Source organism: Sminthopsis crassicaudata, chromosome 3 (genome assembly GCF_048593235.1).
Source record: "Sminthopsis crassicaudata isolate SCR6 chromosome 3, ASM4859323v1, whole genome shotgun sequence".
In the NCBI taxonomy this organism is placed as follows: Eukaryota; Metazoa; Chordata; class Mammalia; order Dasyuromorphia; family Dasyuridae; genus Sminthopsis; species Sminthopsis crassicaudata.
The window spans coordinates 466,580,923-466,599,834 of NC_133619.1; the positions used below are offsets into that span (position 1 = coordinate 466,580,923).

Consider the following 18,912-nt stretch of genomic DNA (forward strand, 5'->3'; position numbering starts at 1 on the left):
GAAATGTAACATTCTGCTTGTAGAGTGTATACAAAGCTGATTTGGAATGGCTACGTGGCATTGGCTGGATGCCCCAAGATTCAGTGGAGATGACTAGAGTGAAGTGTGCCCAAGATCTCATAAATGAGAGACTCTATCGAACACGACCAGGGGAACTGAAATTCACAAATATTGTTGACACTCCTGAAGTCGTATTGGCTAAAGCCAATTCTCTGCAGATGAGTGAGGTAAGAAACATCCTAAAGATGATGGTCCCTATTTTTCAGAGTGCTACCTAGATGGATTTTGAAGGAATGAAAGTGATGGCTTGATTTTGAGGGGGAAATCGTGTATTTTCATGAAGTCAGGAGTTCTTAGAGTTCCACTTCTGATATTTATTAGTTCTATAATCTTAGGCAAGTCATTAACCTCTGTTAATCTCAGCTTTCTGATCTGTCAAATGGGGATATACATATTTGTATTAGCTGCTTTTCTGCGTTGTGCTGAAGATCAAATCTTAGATTCTGTTCTGATCATGAAATTGAAGCCACATACTTATGAAATTCTGGCACAGTTACAAGAGAGTGTGGCTTCCCCCTGCCCTGTCCCCAATTTCAAATTATTTAGATTTTCCAATGTGATGAAAATTTTTCATTTCCTAAAAAGTTGTCAACAAACATTTATCAAGTCCTTACTGTGTGCTACTCACTTGTTACATTATGTTGAACATTTTTATATACAAATAGTTGTAATAACCTCATGTTTAAAATTAAGCATACATTTATGAAACATTTTGTGCAATGCACATGTCAGGCACTAGTGATGCAAAGCTAAAGATATAGTCCCTACATTTAAAAATGTGATATGTAAAAAAGCGTTACATAAATATAAAGCAGTCGCATGTCTTAGAAATAAACTCCTTTGGAAAATGTCATCTGCATCTATAGAGGGAACTATGGAGACAGAAAGTTTATTGAAGCATACCATTTTCATCTTTATTTTGGCGGTGTTTGCTTTTCCTTTCTTGTGGTTTTTCCCTTTTGTTATGATTTTTTCTTTTCCAACATGACTAATATAGAAATATGTTTAAAATGATAGAGCTTATAGAACCTATATCAGATTGCTTATTGTCTTAGGGAAGGGGGGGATAAGAGAGGGAGGGAGAAAAAAATCTAGAACTTAAAATCTTACAAAAATGAATGTTGAAAGCTATCTTTACATGTAATTGGGGGAAATGGAATAAAAGCAGATAATAAATGGGAAATGCTATACAAAAAAATAAACTCCCTATAATATTTCTATTTTTCCTCAGTGGTTGTATAAAGATGCCTGGAATAAAGATAAGACAAATATCAATATTCCTTCTGACACGCCAGAGATGTTGCAGGCCCAACTCAATGCCATGCAAGTCAGCAAGGTAAGATTCATGGACAGGAAATGTAAATTCTTTCATTCAGGTTGACCATGTAGGAAATGACATAATCAGCTAACTAGAAATTTTGACAGCTTTTTAATAACATTAACTATTTTTTCCCTGTAGTAATATCTTCACTGAGAAATAATAGTCGAAAGTGGGCCAGCCTTTGACTAAGAAAAAGCTAGATTTAAGCCTACCTAAAAATACATATTGGCTCAGAATGAATCTCGAGGTCGTAGGCCACTCCCTAAGACTCAACAGCAAATGCTTATGATCAGCGTTAATGAAGGGAGTTTACACATCAATTATTGCCTCACAAGATGAAATCCCAGTACAGACCAAATATTAATATAGATAGATTTTCTTTATTAAAGGATAAAACCTCTACTACATGTCAAGGATAAAATACCTTTTAAAAACTCTGGTAGAAGGCAATTTAGATACATAAATAGATACTTGCAGTAAATAGTATGATCCTAGACTTCTGTTTCTGCTTCTGATGTAACTCTTTTAGTCTTGAAAAATTATATGTTATATCTGGTACCTCAGTATCCCCAGAATAAATGATAATTCTAGTCAAATATTCTTTGGAAGCATTCAACCTCCTTTTTTTGTCTAGGAATCCAGAGATTCTTGATTAAAAAAAAAGTCATATGGGGGAAGGAGAAAGAAGTGCAGTTATTATAACATCAAGGTGAAGTAATTAGAAGAATCACAGTATAGAATTGAAGAATTGGAAGGGACTTTGGCTGCCATCCAGTGCAATTAATTTCTGAAAGGAATCCCTACTATAATGTACCCAATCATCTGCTTTTATTTAAGGGAAGGCTTCAAAAAGAAGTCCACCCTCTCCAGTGAGAGCCCATTCCACCTTTCCACAACTCTGATTGTTAAGAAGCCTTTTCTGATCTTAAGCCTATATTTGCTTACTTGTAATTTCCATTCATTATTCCTGGTCTTTTCCCCTAGGGCTAAAAATAAAACAAAATCCTTCCCTGAGTAGACATCCTTTTAAATACAGTACTTGAAATCTATTTTCTCCCCCCAATTCTCCTCCTCAGTCTTTTTTTTTTTCCTCTGGGAAGAATTGAGAAAACAATAAGATCTTATTTTGCACTTTGATCATAGCCTCATGTCATATATTTTATACTTAGTATTCTTTTTAGAATCTAAATTATTTTCAAATGTACATTTCAGCATAGTATATATTAATTAACAAGTGCTATGGATATACATGCACATGTACATGGACTATAGTACAAATTTGCTTAGATGTCAAACCCTAATCAAAGTCTGCTTATTTGGCCCAAGTATAATCAGTTGTCTTTATTTGCTTGTGAACTAATTCTGTGTTTCCTTAACAGAAACTGTATCAACGAGACTGGGATGAAGCTAAACAGAAGGGTTATGATATAAATGAGGATGCCATTGAAATCAAACATGCAAAAGCATCTAGAGACATTGCCAGTGAGGTATGTTTTCTATTTTTTTCCCATCTCAACTGAATTAATAGTCGAATCCATTAAAATGTTTCTAATGAGATTAACTCATGTATAAAGATCCTTAGCTTATTTTTTCTCCTTCACAAAAAGCTTTATGTTGTTTTGTACTTTTTAAAAACTTTAATGGGCTAAAAATTCCAAGACTAGGCAATAGATACTCATGCTGAAAGCAAATTTGCAAACCAGGTTAATATTGATTATTTGTTAACTCCTGTTTTTGAAACAGAAATAAACAAAACATCATGAAGAGGTAGTTCTCAGTCTTTGGGAAGCAATCAAGAGTCAATAGAAACATTACAATGTCATAGTACATTCTCCACATAATTTCTCTATTAACTGTATTTTAATATAATTTATTTCCTTTGTAATCCCATCTGTATTAATTTATTCATTAAAAAATTTTATTTTAAAAGAATTCATAAGTTTCACTAGATATGTCAGAAAAAGATTAAGAACCCTTGGTATAGACAATACTTCAACACTTGATTTCAGGTAGGTTTAGCTATAACAATCCTAAACATGTTTTGAAGTTTATCTAACAAGAAAGAAAGAAAGAAAGAAAGAAAGAAAGAAAGAAAGAAAGAAAGAAAGAAAGAAAGAAAGAAAGAAAGAAAGAAAGAAAGAAAGAAAGAAAGAAAGAAAGGAAGGAAGGAAGGAAGGAAGGAAGGAAGGAAGGAAGGAAGGAAGGAAGGAAGGAAGGAAGGAAGGAAGGAAGGAAGGAAGGAAGGAAGGAAGAAAAAAGAAAGGAGAAGAAAGAAAGAAAGAAGAAAGAAAGAAAGAAAGAAAGAAAGAAAGAAAGAAAGAAAGAAAGAAAGAAAGAAAGAAAGAAAGAAAGAAAGAAAGAAAGAAAGAAAGAAAGAAAGAAAGAAAGAAAGAAAGAAAGAAAGAAAGAAAGAAAGAAAGAAGGAAAGAAAGAAGGAAAGAAAGAAAGAAAGAAAGAAAGAAAGAAAGAAAGAAAGAAAGAAAGAAAGAAAGAAAGAAAGAAAGGAAGGAAGGAAGGAAGGAAGGAAGGAAGGAAGGAAGGAAGGAAGGAAGGAAGGAAGGAAGGAAGGAAGGAAGGAAGGAAGAAAAAAGAAAGGAAGAAAGAAAGAAAGAAAGAAAGAAAGAAAGAAAGAAAGAAAGAAAGAAAGAAAGAAAGAAAGAAAGAAAGAAAGAAAGAAAGAAAGAAAGAAAGAAAGAAAGAAAGAAAGAAAGAAAGAAAGAAAGGGAAGGAAGAAAGAAAAGGAAGGAAGAAAGAAAGGGAAGGAAGAAAGAATGGGAAGGAAGAAAGAAAGGAAGAAAAGGAAAAATATATAAGAAAAGAAAATGATAGCTAGGAATAGCTATCATTCATGTCCTACAATTTGTTTTTCTTTTCTTTTCTTTCTTGCCTTTAAACTTAAATGCAAAATAGGAATCTATTTGTGACTTTTCTCTAAACTATCCCCTTTTTGTTATCCTTTACAATCTGCTAAAATGTTCTAGAGACATTCCCTAGATCATTCTTTCTTACTTTTGACTTAAAGATTTTGTAGGGACTACTTCTTAGTAGATTCCTTCTCAGTTTCTAGTCTTCCTCTTTTGTTCAATTTAACTTGTACAGTATAACCAAAGGTTTTCTTTCTCTACTTCTGTTTCCAGTCATTCATTTTCTTGAAATCCAGAGATTTGATTACTGAAAGGAAGTTTTTATAGGCGTAAAGTCTATATTATTACTCAGTTGCCTTCCTCTTCTATTTCACCCCAGCTGACGTTTCCTATTTACTATCTTTGGTCCCTCTTTTCCTTTTCTTACTATTCTAAACTCATATCCTTTAAGAAATCAAAATTTACTTAAGATGAACTAATTTTACTGTGAATAATGAAGCAGTTTACATAGAAGGTATTTAAAGTTTTTAAGATAAAAATTTAAAACAAAAGATCCTAGACTAACTATTTTTGCATGTGTGTTTTTGTCTGATTTTTCACTAATCTAGTATAAGTATAAAGAAGGTTATCGGAAACAACTGGGCCACCACGTGGGCTTCCGTAGTCTGCAGGATGACCCCAAGTTAGTGTGGTCCATTCATGCGCCAAGATCCAGAGTGACAGGGAATATAAGAAGGCTTATGAGAAGTCCAAGCTCCACTACAATACTCCATTGGACATGAGGCGATTGTTCAGGCCAAGAAATTGTCAGGTCCTAGTCAGTGATGTGGATTATCGTAATTACCTGCACCAGTGGATATGTCTCCCAGACCAGAATGATGTGATCCAGGCTAAGAAAGCCTATGAACTTCAGAGTGATGTATGTATAAAAATTAATTTACTTTTAGGCAATATTTTCAAAGTTAGTGTTTTCTAATGAGAAGATAGAACTTTAATATGATTTTAGAGGAATCCACAGATTTTCCTTGTGAATACTTGCTATCCTATAACTCTTCAGTAATTAAGTCTTATTCAATTTCCCTAAGGCCTTTTCTCATCTTATATCTGGATTGTCTGTGAGGTTATATAGAAGGAGAAGCAGATCTCTCTCTTTGGGATCAAAGCTAAAAACCTCTTGAATTTAATTTTCAAAATTAATTATACATGTTAGAAAATCTACCTTTAAAAAAAAAACAAATATGTCTAATTTTGCAGGAAATCAACCAATAATATCTCTCAAATTTTCCATTCCAAAGGCAAACTTCTGATATGTAACAAAGCCCATATTAGTTGTTTTTTTTATAGTATTCTATTACTGCTTCATCATAAATTCTACTTTTAAATTCTTACTATCAGCCTTGTGAATGTTATAGTAGCTTTTCTTGGGGGCATAATAAAGTGTAATGTGGATTGCAAACCAAATAATGCTTTGCCTCTCAAGGAGAAGATAAAGCACAAGAAGTTTAATGATAGGCTTCCTGTGGTTGGAAATCTCACATTCAGATTCTGCTCTCTTTTCTGTATTTTATCTGTTTACTTTAGAATGTATACAAATCAGACCTGGAATGGTTGAAGGGTATTGGATGGTTGCCGCAAGATTCTGTGGAAGTGAATAGAGTAAAGAATGCCCAAGAGCTAATGAACGAAAGGCTGTACCGCACAAGGCCTGAAGCTCTCAAATTCACAAGCATCGTTGACACCCCTGAAGTTGTCCTGGCAAAGACCAATGCTCTGCAAATCAGTGAGGTGAGACTGATGGGGAATTAGAGTAATTAAACTCAAGGCCTGTCAGATCAGACATCATCATCTGCAACATTTCAAAGGCAATCCATTGCAAATAGAGCTCTACATACTTTCTGTAATACCAATCCTTTCAGTTGAATAAACAGGCATTTTAAAACACTTGTACAATCAATAGTCATTTGCAGAATTACACATAAATTTGGATATCCATTATTTTAAATCACTGTGTAAACACTTTTAAATGAATTTATTAACAAGCTAAAGCTCGATGATGTTTACAAACTTGGTAAACACAAATACAGTGAATATTTTCAGACTTAGTTGAATATATTGCAGGCTCAAATAAATAATTTGGGTCAGACAGTGACTCATAAAAATGGCAGTTATACATTTCTATCCATGCACAAATAAGATATCATAAGATATGAAGAGTCAAAGGAGAATTTCAGAATAACGGTATGACCATTCTCAGATTTTTATGTGCATAGGCACATAGAAATGTATATAGGACATAGGCTAAATGTACTGAATCACCCAAGCTCTTACTTTCTACTTAATAACAATGAGGGGTCATATGTGGTACATCGGGAAAAATGCTAGTCTTCAAGGCAGAAGATTTGAGTTCAAACACAGCATTGGGACTCACATCCTGTGGGATCCGGAGCAGATTGTTTAGCTTCACTATGCTTCAGTTTCCTCATCTATAAGATGAATTGAAATCATGTACTCTTTCAGCCCTAAATCAATGTGTCTATAAATTATTTTTCCTTATATAATTTGCTAGTTCTGCAAAGTTTAGGTTTTTACCAAAAATGCCATGTAGGAAAGAATATCATATTTGTCAATAAAATGACAGAACTATTAAATAATTTTAAGACTTTTGTGGACATATTCATAGATAATTTTTTAGTATACCTCCAAGTTCTTTTGCGATATTTTAGAACATATTTATAATGACATTCCTTTGATTTGCATTTTGTCAGCCATTATACAAAGACGCTTGGGAAAAGGAAAAAGCAAATGTGAACATTCCTGCTGACACCCCTGTGATGCTGCAGTCCAAGATCAATGCCATGCAGATCAGCAATGTAAGATATTAAAATGAAAACCATCTTCTCCTTACAGTAATGTGTATGTGGGCCATGCTCCTGTGATATCTTTTTCTATCTAAAAATACTCAGTAGGATTTGACACCTGAAATTTTCTTATTATTTCTACCTTTTAAGGCTAAGTAAGTGCTATAAGACAGGGATCTTGGAAAATAAACTACAGAGAAGCAAAAAGAAGATCTTGGAGAAATTAGCTTTTTAATGGGCCATCATTTTCTCTAAAAACTGAATGCTGTATTTTAAACATCTTTTTAAAAAAATTTATAAACTTCAGAATTATCAACAATCACAAATATTTCAATATAGAGAGAACAACAGTTTCATGTTGATTTATTTTTTACTTTTTTGACACTTAATTTAGTCTTTCTTAAATTTAAATTCTTGAAAGGAACTTTTTTCTGTCATTGAAACATTTGGTTAATGCATAGAACCAAACAGAAAGAAGATCAAGAAGAAAAAGGCATCAGGGCAGCTTTGAAAGTAATATGTTGAATTTATCACATTTTAAAGTGAGATTTCTTTTTATAAGGGTAACTTTTTGGAAAGACAAAGGCAAAGGATGTAGAAGAAATTTTAGAATATGTCAAAAGTAAAACAGAGCAATAAAAATTTAATTTCTAAAAGCAAACTGTACGTAATAGAAATTGGCCACCATATACAATCTCTTTTGTTATATTTTGTACATGAAAATGTTCATTTTAGGGTATTAAGATGAAAATTAAATCAAATAACATAACCCCACTTTTATAGGGAGACTTATTTTGTATCATTACAAATTTGTTATATCTCAAGCCCAAATTGAAACAAGGTTATAAATAATCTTCAGATAACATTAGTTTAAAAATATAATGCCTGTTTCCTTGAGTATGTATTGATAACCATTGGCTATGGATATTTTCTGCAAACTGATTGAATTATGGTGATTCCTTTTTTTCAGAAACAATATCAGCAAGCTTGGGAAGATGTCAAGATGAAAGCTTATGACCTACGAGCAGATGCCATAGGAATTAAACATGCTAAAGCTTCAAGAGACATTGCTAGTGAGGTAAAAGATCTGCCCTTTTCCTTGTCATTTCTGAATAAGACCTTGACCATGATTGTGTAAGAAAAAAATCCAAAATTTTATTGGCAAATTTAAAGATTGGTCAATTTAAACTTGTAGTAATGTCCTACTTGATGCCTTTGCAATTGGCAATCAAATAAAATGTAGACAGATTTTTCATTGTCGTTGGTACAGTGAGTTCAAGTCCCAAATCCAACAAATGTTCAAATAATTTAATTAAAGAACCCCAGTTGTTGTCAAATTTCCATTTATCATATTTAAGTATAGTCACTTATTTTTCTAATATCTTCTCAGTGTCAACTAATTAATAACTATTTATTGAATACTGACTGGATGTAGAACACTACACTAAAGAGCATGGGGAGGGGAGACTGGATTTAAAGCTCAGAGAAAAATCAATTCTTTTTCTGAGGAACTCTTAAAGACATGCAGTAATCACTCACATTTATTGTAGTAATTTAAAGGTAGGGACAGTTAGATGGTGCAGTGGATAGAGCACCAGCCCTGAAGTCAAGAGGACCTGAGTTCAAATCTGATTTCAGACACTTAACACTTTCTAGCTGTGTGGCCCTGGGCAAGTCACCTAACCCCAATTGCCTCAGGGGAAAAAAAGAATAAAGTAATTTAAAGGTAACAAATCACTTTCTTTACAATACTTTCTGTTACCTCCATTTTATAGACAGAGTCATGAGTTTTAGAAGATTAGGTAACTTGCTCATTGTCACACAAATACAAAGTGTTGAAGCTGAGAAAAAAATCATGGAATTTCAGAGTTGGAAGGGATCTTAATAGCCATATAGTCCAATTTATGTCTGAAAAAGAATTTCCTTTGTGGCACATCTGACATGAATTCATTGCACCATAGCCTCTATCCAGTTATGCAAGACAAAATATACATATGGATATATATTACACTGGGAATACTTATGTACAATATATTATATGTATATAGAAGTGTGTATATATGTATACATATATATATATATACATATATATTTTTTTCTAACCTTCAAATTCCACAATTCTGTCTGACATGTGTAGAATGATGTGATGAAAATGACAAAACAGTAAATGAATGAATACTAAAGGATAAAAGTTAAAATTGATAAAAATGTACAAAAATGTAAAGAATTGATTACAGTAGAATAGGGTTAATCTGGAAAGCTTTCCTAGAAGCAATGAGATTTGTGTAAAAATAACTTCTTTTTTTTTCTTTATGCCTATCAGTATCTCTACAAATCTGCTTATGAGCAACAGAAAGGTCATTACATTGGATGTCCCACTGCAAAGGAAGACCCCAAGCTTTCTTGGGCTGCTCAGGTGTTGAAAATGCAGAATGACAGATTGTATAAGAAGGCTTACAATGACAACAAGGCCAAAATCTCTATACCAGTGAACATGGTGTCTATCAGTGCTGCCAAAGAGGGCCAGGCTTTAGTGAGTGATGTGGACTACCGTCAGTACCTCCACCACTGGTCATGCTTTCCTGATCAGAATGATGTGATCCAAGCCAGGAAGGCTTATGACCTGCAAAGTGATGTAAGTACACAGGTTTCCCTCCATTAAAGAGCACTTACAAGAACAACTAAAAGAGCCAGATTTAATTTAGGTTCAAAGAAGTTATTAATCTTTAAGACTTTCCTAATAATTTGGGGAATACTATAATAATCCAAGAAAACTCAATCTATAGAATAATTTCACTTTGGGCTTTTCAGTCTTCTTACCAATTGGATCAATTGTTTTCCTTAATCCAAAATTATCTCCCACTCCTGACCTATTCAGTGGTGGGAATTAAGGGCAATATTAGTTTTTTAGATAGTGCCATGACTAATTCAATAAAATTCACTTACTGGTGAAATTTCAACTTTCTATTTCTATGTATCCATGAAATCCGCATCATGGATAAATATGGTGTGATAATTTCATCATGGCCTGACTATTCTCATATTTTAAATGTTATGAACTTGTTTATGGAGATTGATAAGTGTTTAATTGTTGGTCTTCTCACAAAATATTACTTAAAAGGAAATATCAAATATAGAAATAAGATAAATAAAGTATATATATACACAAACATATATATATACTTTGCTCTTAATCATGATTTAATCATATATTAATTTATAGAAGCCTTTTCAAAATCTATTTATATTTTTATTCTATGCCATCTCTTGGGAATAATGATTCCATAAATTACTATCTATTGTGCATCATAATAGTTCTTTTTATTTGTTCTAAACTTAACTCTCTCAAATTGCAGTATAACTAGTATTAGAGAAAGATGCTAAGTAATGAATTAGATTTGTTCTATTTGACCTCAGTAGGTAGCACAAGAGTAATAGGTTAAAGTTACAAAAAGGTAAATTTAAGTTTAAAATCATGAAAAATTTCTAAACAATTAGAGTTATCTTCGAGTAGAAGGGGCTGCCCCAGGAAGGAATAGGGATTCTCTCTTGTTAGAGCCCAGAGAAAAATCAATCCTTTTTCCTGAGGAACTTCGAAATTGAATAGTTCAATTATTGTTTACATATATTATCGTAATTTAGAAGCTGGAAAGTTGATTTGAGAGTTTTTTGAAATGGTGATTCTTTTTTTAAGGTAAATGTTAGACTACATAGTCATTGGGGTTTTTTACAGCTCTAAATTTCTGTGATTCTGTATGGTTCTTATTGGATCTTTCTCAGTCATGAACCTGAAGCACCAAAAAAAGCAAAAGATATGATCTATATTTTTTGGAAGATTGTTTTCCTGGAGGGTAGGCGTTTTGAACCTATAGGATCAAGAATACTCCAAAAAAGAAAAAATAATATACTTCCTTTTTAAGATGCAATGTTGCTTTCACTATTTACTTATTTCGTTTGCATCATATCACATTAACTACCACTAACAAATACAAAATATGAACTTTTTAAAACCAATATCCACTCTGATATCATCTGATATTGTTTGATTGAAGTCATCCGGCAGACCACATAATTTAGGAAGAAATTACATATTTATTTTCAATGCAGCATTTATTGATTATTTATTAATTTATTAGGCACTGGAGATATCTAGGCAAAAAAAAAAATGAAACTTTCCCTGCCCTTTAGGAGGTTACGTTCTACTAAGGTAGAGAATATATCTATGCACAAGCAGATACAAAGTAATTTGAAGTAGAAGAATACCCACAATTAAGAAATACTGTCTATGTGGTGGTATTTTTTTAAGGGTATTGCTATAAGGGACCAATTTCCAGTACTCTGCTGGTAACTTGAAACTTTTGTTAACTCAGTTGTAACTAAGAATTATGGTACTGGAGAAAGACTTTTCAAATGGTTGCCTTTATCTGTAATTATAGATAATCAGTGCTATTGTGAAAATCCATTCAATGTAGTTACTAGTTAAATGAACACATCCAGTGAAACTTGAGATTAAAGGATTGATATTTCTAAGAAATCAAAAACTCCTAAAGTATCCCAAATCGGACTCTTAAAAAAGAATTATTCATAACAAAAAACATTTTGCCATATGTGTATATATATAATATGTATTCATTTACATATATATGTGTATATATTGTATATTACACATATTTTATTATGTGGAGGTATAATGAATATTGCACATTTTTTATTATATGGGGCATTTTCATTGCTTCGATGTTTAGAATACAATACAAATACAAAAGAAAACAACTTATTCCTTATTTTCTCTTAGGCCATCTATAAAGCTGACTTGGAATGGTTGCGCGGTATTGGCTGGATGCCAGAAGGTTCTCCTGAATTATTGAGAGTCAAGAATGCCCAGGAGATTTTGTGTGACAGTGTCTACCGGACACCCGTGAAGGACCTTAAGTATACGAGTATTGTTGACACTCCTGAAGTTGTCCTTGCTAAGGCAAATGCTGAAAATATCAGTATTGTAAGTTGCTATGTTATCATATCATAAAGTTAGTTAAGTATAGAAAATATTTAACCAAATAATTTATTGCCAATGTCAAATAATGCCTACCAAAAAACCTTAACAAGTAATATGACATGCAATTTGACATGCAATCCAGCTCTATGAATTACAAAAGTGATAATTCAGATTTCATGCTAAATGTAGGTCATCTATTTGCATCCATTGCAGAAATATTTGTGCTGTGTATGCATTTGGATAAGATTTTTTTAATGTTTTAAATGTTATGTAATAGAATTGAAAAGTCTATCCATTTTCAAAGCAATTTTCATTTGTTGTCTTTTTCCTCTTCTCATAGCCCAAGTACAGAGAAGTCTGGGACAAAGACAAAACCTCAATCCATATCATGCCAGATACACCAGAAATTAACCTGGCCAGAGCAAATGCTCTTAATGTGAGCAATGTAAGTACATTAGTGATTTTGTCACGATTGAAAAATGACCATTTTGGTCTTGTTATACTAGTTCAAGGAGTAATTTAAGAACAGTTGATTACAAAATCCCTAGAGTCAATGGTAAGAAGATTGATTTTTCACAGGAGTTAACTGGAAGTCAGAAAATAAACAACATATTCCTGACTCCCCTTAATGAATTGCTTGGCATATCATTGTTGATGCAACATAGCCATAACAGTGAGGATAAAGGGAAAAAAGGAATAAGGATAAAGTGAATAAAGAGAGATACTACTTTCATTTGCCACAAGGATTTCCTAGACTTCTATGAGATATTATGAAGAATGTACATTGACTCAAAGAAAAAATACTATTATTCACAATGATTTGAATGTTTTCATCTTTTTGAGAGTCCTTGGGATATAGGCTAATTTTTAGGAGTGATTTCCAAATATGATGCATACTAATACTATGTATTTTCTTCTCTTAAGAAACTCTACAAAGAAGGCTGGGATGAAATTAAAATGAGCTGTGATGTGAGACTGGATGCCATTCCAATCCAATCTGCCAAGGCCTCCAGAGAGATTGCCAGTGACGTAAGAATGAATTTGGGGGGATTCTCTCTTTTTATATTTATCTAGACAAGTCCCATAAGCATGTGAGAAAAGTTTTTTGTGATTCAAATTGTGCTCATTCATTTCTTCCCTAGTATAAATACAAACTGGACCATGAAAAACAGAAGGGTCACTATGTGGGAACCCTGACTGCCAGAGATGATAACAAGATCCGCTGGGCCTTGATAGCAGACAAACTTCAGAATGATAGAGAATACAGGCTGGCCTGGGGCAAGTGGAAGACCAAGTTCAAAAGTCCAGTGGATATGCTTTCTATCATACATTCTAAAAAGAGTCAGGCCCTGGTTAGTGATGTGGATTACCACAATTACCTTCATCAATGGACATGTCTGCCAGACCAGAATGATGTGATTCAAGCAAAAAAAGCTTATGAACTACAGAGTGATGTAAGTTTGCTACATTTCAACTTTCTTTATTCTGGTATTTTGCCATGTCACTCAATATGTACATATTATACAGTTGGGTATTAAAAGTTTAAGACTCTATGGATTAATAGTCTGCCCCCTTGTTAGCCTATAATATACAAAGATAGTTTCTTTATTGTATCTAACTATAACTTTTCCATCCCTATCAAACACAAGGTTCTCTCTGTCAGTTCAAAAGGACCACTTTACATGGTTCTTTCATTTTCTTTTAGTAGGCACTTTGATGTCCTAGTCCAGTTGTAAATATGAGATAAGCACAAAAACCTTTTGGAAACCTTAAAGTGCTGCAATAATGCTCATCATTATTATCAATATTATTGATTATTATAGTTGCCTACAACAGATGTGGGTATGAAATCAGGAAAGTCAAAGAGATATTCCAACTTATAATAGATACAAATTGCACTAGAATAATATTTCTTGATTGTATCATGTCAAAGAGAATGCCTACAATGATAATGTTTTGTAGCTTGGGAGGAAAAATGGGTATTCAGAAAGAAACATATATAATACTTGAGTAAATTTTTTTTCTTTAGTCCCATGGAAAGGGAGAAATGATTCCTGTGAAATATTGGTAGGGGCCAAAAAAATACTGACCTCCTCACTTGTTTTTTATCTCCACAGGCGGTTTACAAAGCAGACTTGGAATGGTTGAGGGGAATTGGGTGGATGCCAAATGACTCCGTTTCAGTAAATCACGCCAAACATGCTGCAGATATCTTTAGTGAGGTAATGATTTTCCATCATTATTAAACATTTTTCACAAGAGGTTGAGCAATGAAATAGTTTGATCTACATTGTCCAATCTTCAATAATCCCACAGGCCATTTCACAAATTAGAAACACATCCAAACTGATCCTGTCCTATCTCTGTCACATTTGATTGTTTATGGTCAGAATAAATACCTGATCCAATTCATGGTATATATGTTTCTCCTGGGGATTCTATAGATAATAAAACTATCATTTCTATAGTAACATATTTCTCACGATAAAGAGTTCACATTGACTTTCCAAACAAGTTAGAATTGCAGGAATTGAGGTGGGAGTGGTATTGCTAAACAAAAATAGTGGATTCTGTAGCTATGTTGAGTGTTCTCTTTCTAAATATCAAAATAAGAGGGCCAAAGTGCCAAGAAAATACCACCTCAATATATGCTTCACTTAGAAACTTGATACTTTAAGTGATTACCATAGATGAAAAAACAAGAACCTACACTTTCTTCCATTTAGAGAGCCACATGCTTTGCCTTACACTATTTTTTTCTCTGCAGCACAAATATCGGACCAAGGTTGAAACACTCAATTTTACTCCTGTGGATGACCGAGTGGATTATGTGACAGCCAAACAAAGTGGCGAGATCCTAAATGATGTAAGAATATTATTTTATTTCATAAAATTAAACAATGATATCAATTTGTGGTCTCTCCTATTGCTAAATATGGTTCTTCTTGTTATCTCTACCCAGAGTTTACCTACCTACTCATATTTATTTTCTAATATAGATTTCTGGGTTTGATTTCCCTGAACCAAATTGCTGAGAATGTCTTGAAACTTATAATCCTTTCTAGTATCCTTCTCAATTTTAAATGCCTTATTTCACACTCTTTTTTAGATTAAATATCGCAAAAACTGGAATGACATCAAATCAAAGTATACCCTAACTGAAACACCATTACTACACACTGCTCAAGAAGCAGCTAGGATACTGGACCAGGTACGTCTGTATTTGTTATGAGCAGCTAACTGTAGATTTACTGATAATCACTTGTACAATCTGATCTCAAGTATCAATATGAATTCATCAGTGATATTTCATCTCATGAGCATTCCTACTACTTTGAATTTCTGGTTTTAACCAATTTTTGTTGTTGCATTCTCTTCCCTAGTATCTCTACAAGGAAGGCTGGGAGAAACAGAAAGCCACAGGTTACATTTTGCCTCCCGATGCTGTTCCCTTTGTCCATGCTCATCACTCCAGTGATGTCCAAAGTGAGGTAATATATCCTTACTTGGGTATTCTTGGAAATCTTATCCCTTATCATGGGAAATACTATACTTTGTACTTTTGGGAGTGTTGAGGTTTTTTTGGTTTGTTTGTTGGTTTTTTTAAACTCATATAGTCCTAACTTGACCTTCTTCTTGTTTCCCCATCAAGAATTGGATCCAATGCCATCTAGGGAATGGGATGAGGGAAAGGAGGAGAAAATCTGAAACACATGGCCGAGCAAGGATCAATATTGTCAAATTATCCATGCATATGTTTTGAAAATAAAAAAGCTTTAAAAATTAAAAAAAAAAAAAAGATTTGGATCCAAGGCTATTTTTCTCCTTTTTTCTTGGCCCCAAATATTTCTTATTCTTCCTGGGGAATTTTCAAAAACTAATGTTTGAGACACTTCATCTTCCTCCCACCATTATCCTTTTTTGGTGGGCAAGACAATTGAGGTCAAGTGGCTTGCCCAACGGCACACAGCTAGTAAGTGTCAAATGTCTGAGGCTGCATTTTGGGTCAGTGTCACTATGCCTCCTAACTGCCCTTTTTCCTCCTCATTTTTGCCAGCTTTGCTAAAATTTCCACACCAGGTAATTTGGGGTCTTATAATTAATAATTACATAGTAATTACTACAAATAATAATTATGAAATGACTCTGTATCTTTTCTTCCAACAGCTCAAATATAAGGCTGAACATGTTAAGCAAAAAGGTCATTATGTTGGAGTTCCTACTATGAGAGATGATCCCAAACTAGTTTGGTTTGAGCATGCAGGAGAGATCCAGAATGACAGACTATACAAAAAGGACTATCACAAAACCAAATCCAAAATCAACATCCCTCCTGATATTGTGTCTGTTGTGGCAGCCAAACAGGGTCAGAACCTTGTAAGTGATATAGATTACCGGAATTACTTGCATCAGTGGACATGTCACCCAGACCAGAATGATGTCATTCAAGCAAAGAAAGCCTATGATCTACAAAGTGATGTAAGTGATTTAATGCTCTTAATTTAACCCATTCTCAATTACCTGCATATGTAAATTTTTTTACTGTATTTAAAAATCAAATACAATTTTTTAAAAATTCTCATTGATTTTTAATTAGCTCTGCCTTTTTCCATTCCATAACTGCTACTATGGATAATGATAGATAGTCAAAAAGAATACCTAACAATGATATATTCATACACATAGATAAATAGATAGATAGATAGATAAATAGATAGATAGATAGATAAATAGATAGAAGATAGATAGAATGTCAGAAAGGAAGTTGAATAGCAGAGGGAAAGGGAAAAGAATGATACAGAAAGTCCAGAGAGTCAGGAATGCAACCTGGAAAGGAATAAGACACAGTCTAGATATTTTCCCTAAAATGAAGTTTTACCCCTCAGAGGAAGAAGCCATAAGCACAGAGAAGATTTCTATTATGTGAAATGTGTGAAATGGAGTTAGTTTCCAAGATGAAGAGATTTTTATAGTAGGAAGTCTGCAGGAATAGGGATACGGCCTGGAGAGGAATATCTTGATCATTTATGTCTACATAATACATATCTCTTTTTTTCCTCTTTTGGCTTTAGAATGTCTATAAAGCAGACTTAGAGTGGCTTCGTGGTATTGGTTGGATACCCCTGGATTCTGTTGAACACGTGAGGGTAACAAAGAACCAAGAAATGGTGAACCAGGTAAGTGAAGCATCCTCTGAACTTATAATTAACAATATCATATCTTTAATGTGTATAGAGGATAAATTCATCTTAATATGTTCCATTCCATTGCAGATAAAATATAAGAAAGATGCTCTTGATAATTATCCTAACTATACAAGTGTGGTTGATCCTCCAGAGATTGTTCTAGCCAAGATTAACTCAGTCAATCAGAGTGATGTAAGTATCCTTTTGACTAACTGGAAGTAAGCTTCATAGTTCAATTGCCTATTCATAGGCCTTAATAATTTTCACGTTGATTGTATTGTTTAAAATATTATTTATGAAAACTATATCGAATAATTATTTTGAAAGACCTTACAAAATCACTAGTAAATATTTTTCTATTTTTAGACAAGAGCAACATTTTTCTCCAAGACATTTTTTTATCAGCTGAACATCATTTTAAATGAAGCCAGATTGATGTTTATGAATGAGTTTTACTCTTGTTTTAGATGTTAGACTAAATACTAAAGCTAAGCCCTATAGAAAATCAAGGTTATACTTATCTTAACAGGTAACTTTTCTTTTCATTAGGTGAAATACAAAGAAACATTTAACCGGAATAAGGGCAAGTTTATCGGTTCTGCAGATACTCCACATCTATCCCACTCCAGAGATATGGCCAAACTCTACAGTACAGTAAGAACTGTGTTATAATTTACAATAATTTATAATGTAATACATATTCAATATTAAGCTCATGTCAATATTTATAATCTTGACTGATTATATCTCAAGGCTCCATTTTCTTCTCAACAGAGAAGAAGTTTTCTTGTTTTAGAGATATATATATATATATATATATATATATATATATATATATATATATATATATATATATATATATTAATTTTTGTCCTCTGGGACAAAGTGACACTTGAGTTAATAACAACTTATTCTGTACAGGATAGGAGTTAGTCTTTCAGACAGCACTCATTACTAACCTAGTAAAAACAGCCTAGAGTTTAGAGTCATTTATGACATAGGTAGTTGATTATTTACTTAACAGCTGAAGTAAGTAAATTGGTTAAATTATTCTTCATGTGACCATCGATTTAGAATTGAAAAGGACTTTACAGATTATTTCATCTGACCCTCCCAGATCTCTCAAATCCTAGCTATGTGACCTTAGACTAATCACTTAAGTTCTATGAGCTTCAGTTTTCTTCTCTGTAAACTGAAGGAGATTGGCCTTTTTTATCTTTAAGATTCCTTAGTTCTAAAAATCTACAATCTCTTATACTACTCATTATGAAGTTCCTCAACTCTTGTTAATTTGATTTACTCATCATGCCTACCATGTACATAGTCAAAAGTTCTCAAACTCATTTTTTTTATTTTATAGACCTCTCCCCATGTCTGTTTTAGCCTATGAACCCATTCTCAGACTAATTTTTAATGTACAAAATACAGAGTATTACAAAAGAAAGAAAGTATAGTGAAATGAAGTTATTAAAATATTTTAAGTCCAAATTCATGAATCTCAATTTAAGAACCTTAGCTGTAACATATACTATAATGCCAAAATCCTAGAAATCTGCTTTAGCCTTGCTTCTGACATAAGAATATTATACAACATGGTTCTAGCTCTTGGTTATCTTATGTATCTTAC

At 33.0% G+C, this 18,912-nt stretch overlaps 1 protein-coding gene across 1 annotated transcript in view; it reads left to right on the forward strand.

Annotated features, from left to right (window-relative positions):
• Positions 1 to 18,912, forward strand: part of NEB (nebulin) — a 213,863-nt gene that overhangs the window by 118,045 nt on the left and 76,906 nt on the right. Inside the window, 21 exon segments of the mRNA XM_074303459.1 lie at positions 24 to 227; positions 1,292 to 1,396; positions 2,761 to 2,868; positions 4,854 to 4,944; positions 4,947 to 5,164; positions 5,827 to 6,030; positions 7,011 to 7,115; positions 8,074 to 8,181; positions 9,427 to 9,738; positions 11,899 to 12,102; positions 12,440 to 12,544; positions 13,024 to 13,128; positions 13,242 to 13,553; positions 14,217 to 14,321; positions 14,867 to 14,965; positions 15,209 to 15,310; positions 15,483 to 15,590; positions 16,267 to 16,578; positions 17,172 to 17,276; positions 17,373 to 17,477; positions 17,835 to 17,939. Coding sequence (XP_074159560.1) covers positions 24 to 227; positions 1,292 to 1,396; positions 2,761 to 2,868; positions 4,854 to 4,944; positions 4,947 to 5,164; positions 5,827 to 6,030; positions 7,011 to 7,115; positions 8,074 to 8,181; positions 9,427 to 9,738; positions 11,899 to 12,102; positions 12,440 to 12,544; positions 13,024 to 13,128; positions 13,242 to 13,553; positions 14,217 to 14,321; positions 14,867 to 14,965; positions 15,209 to 15,310; positions 15,483 to 15,590; positions 16,267 to 16,578; positions 17,172 to 17,276; positions 17,373 to 17,477; positions 17,835 to 17,939 — 3,222 coding nt within the window.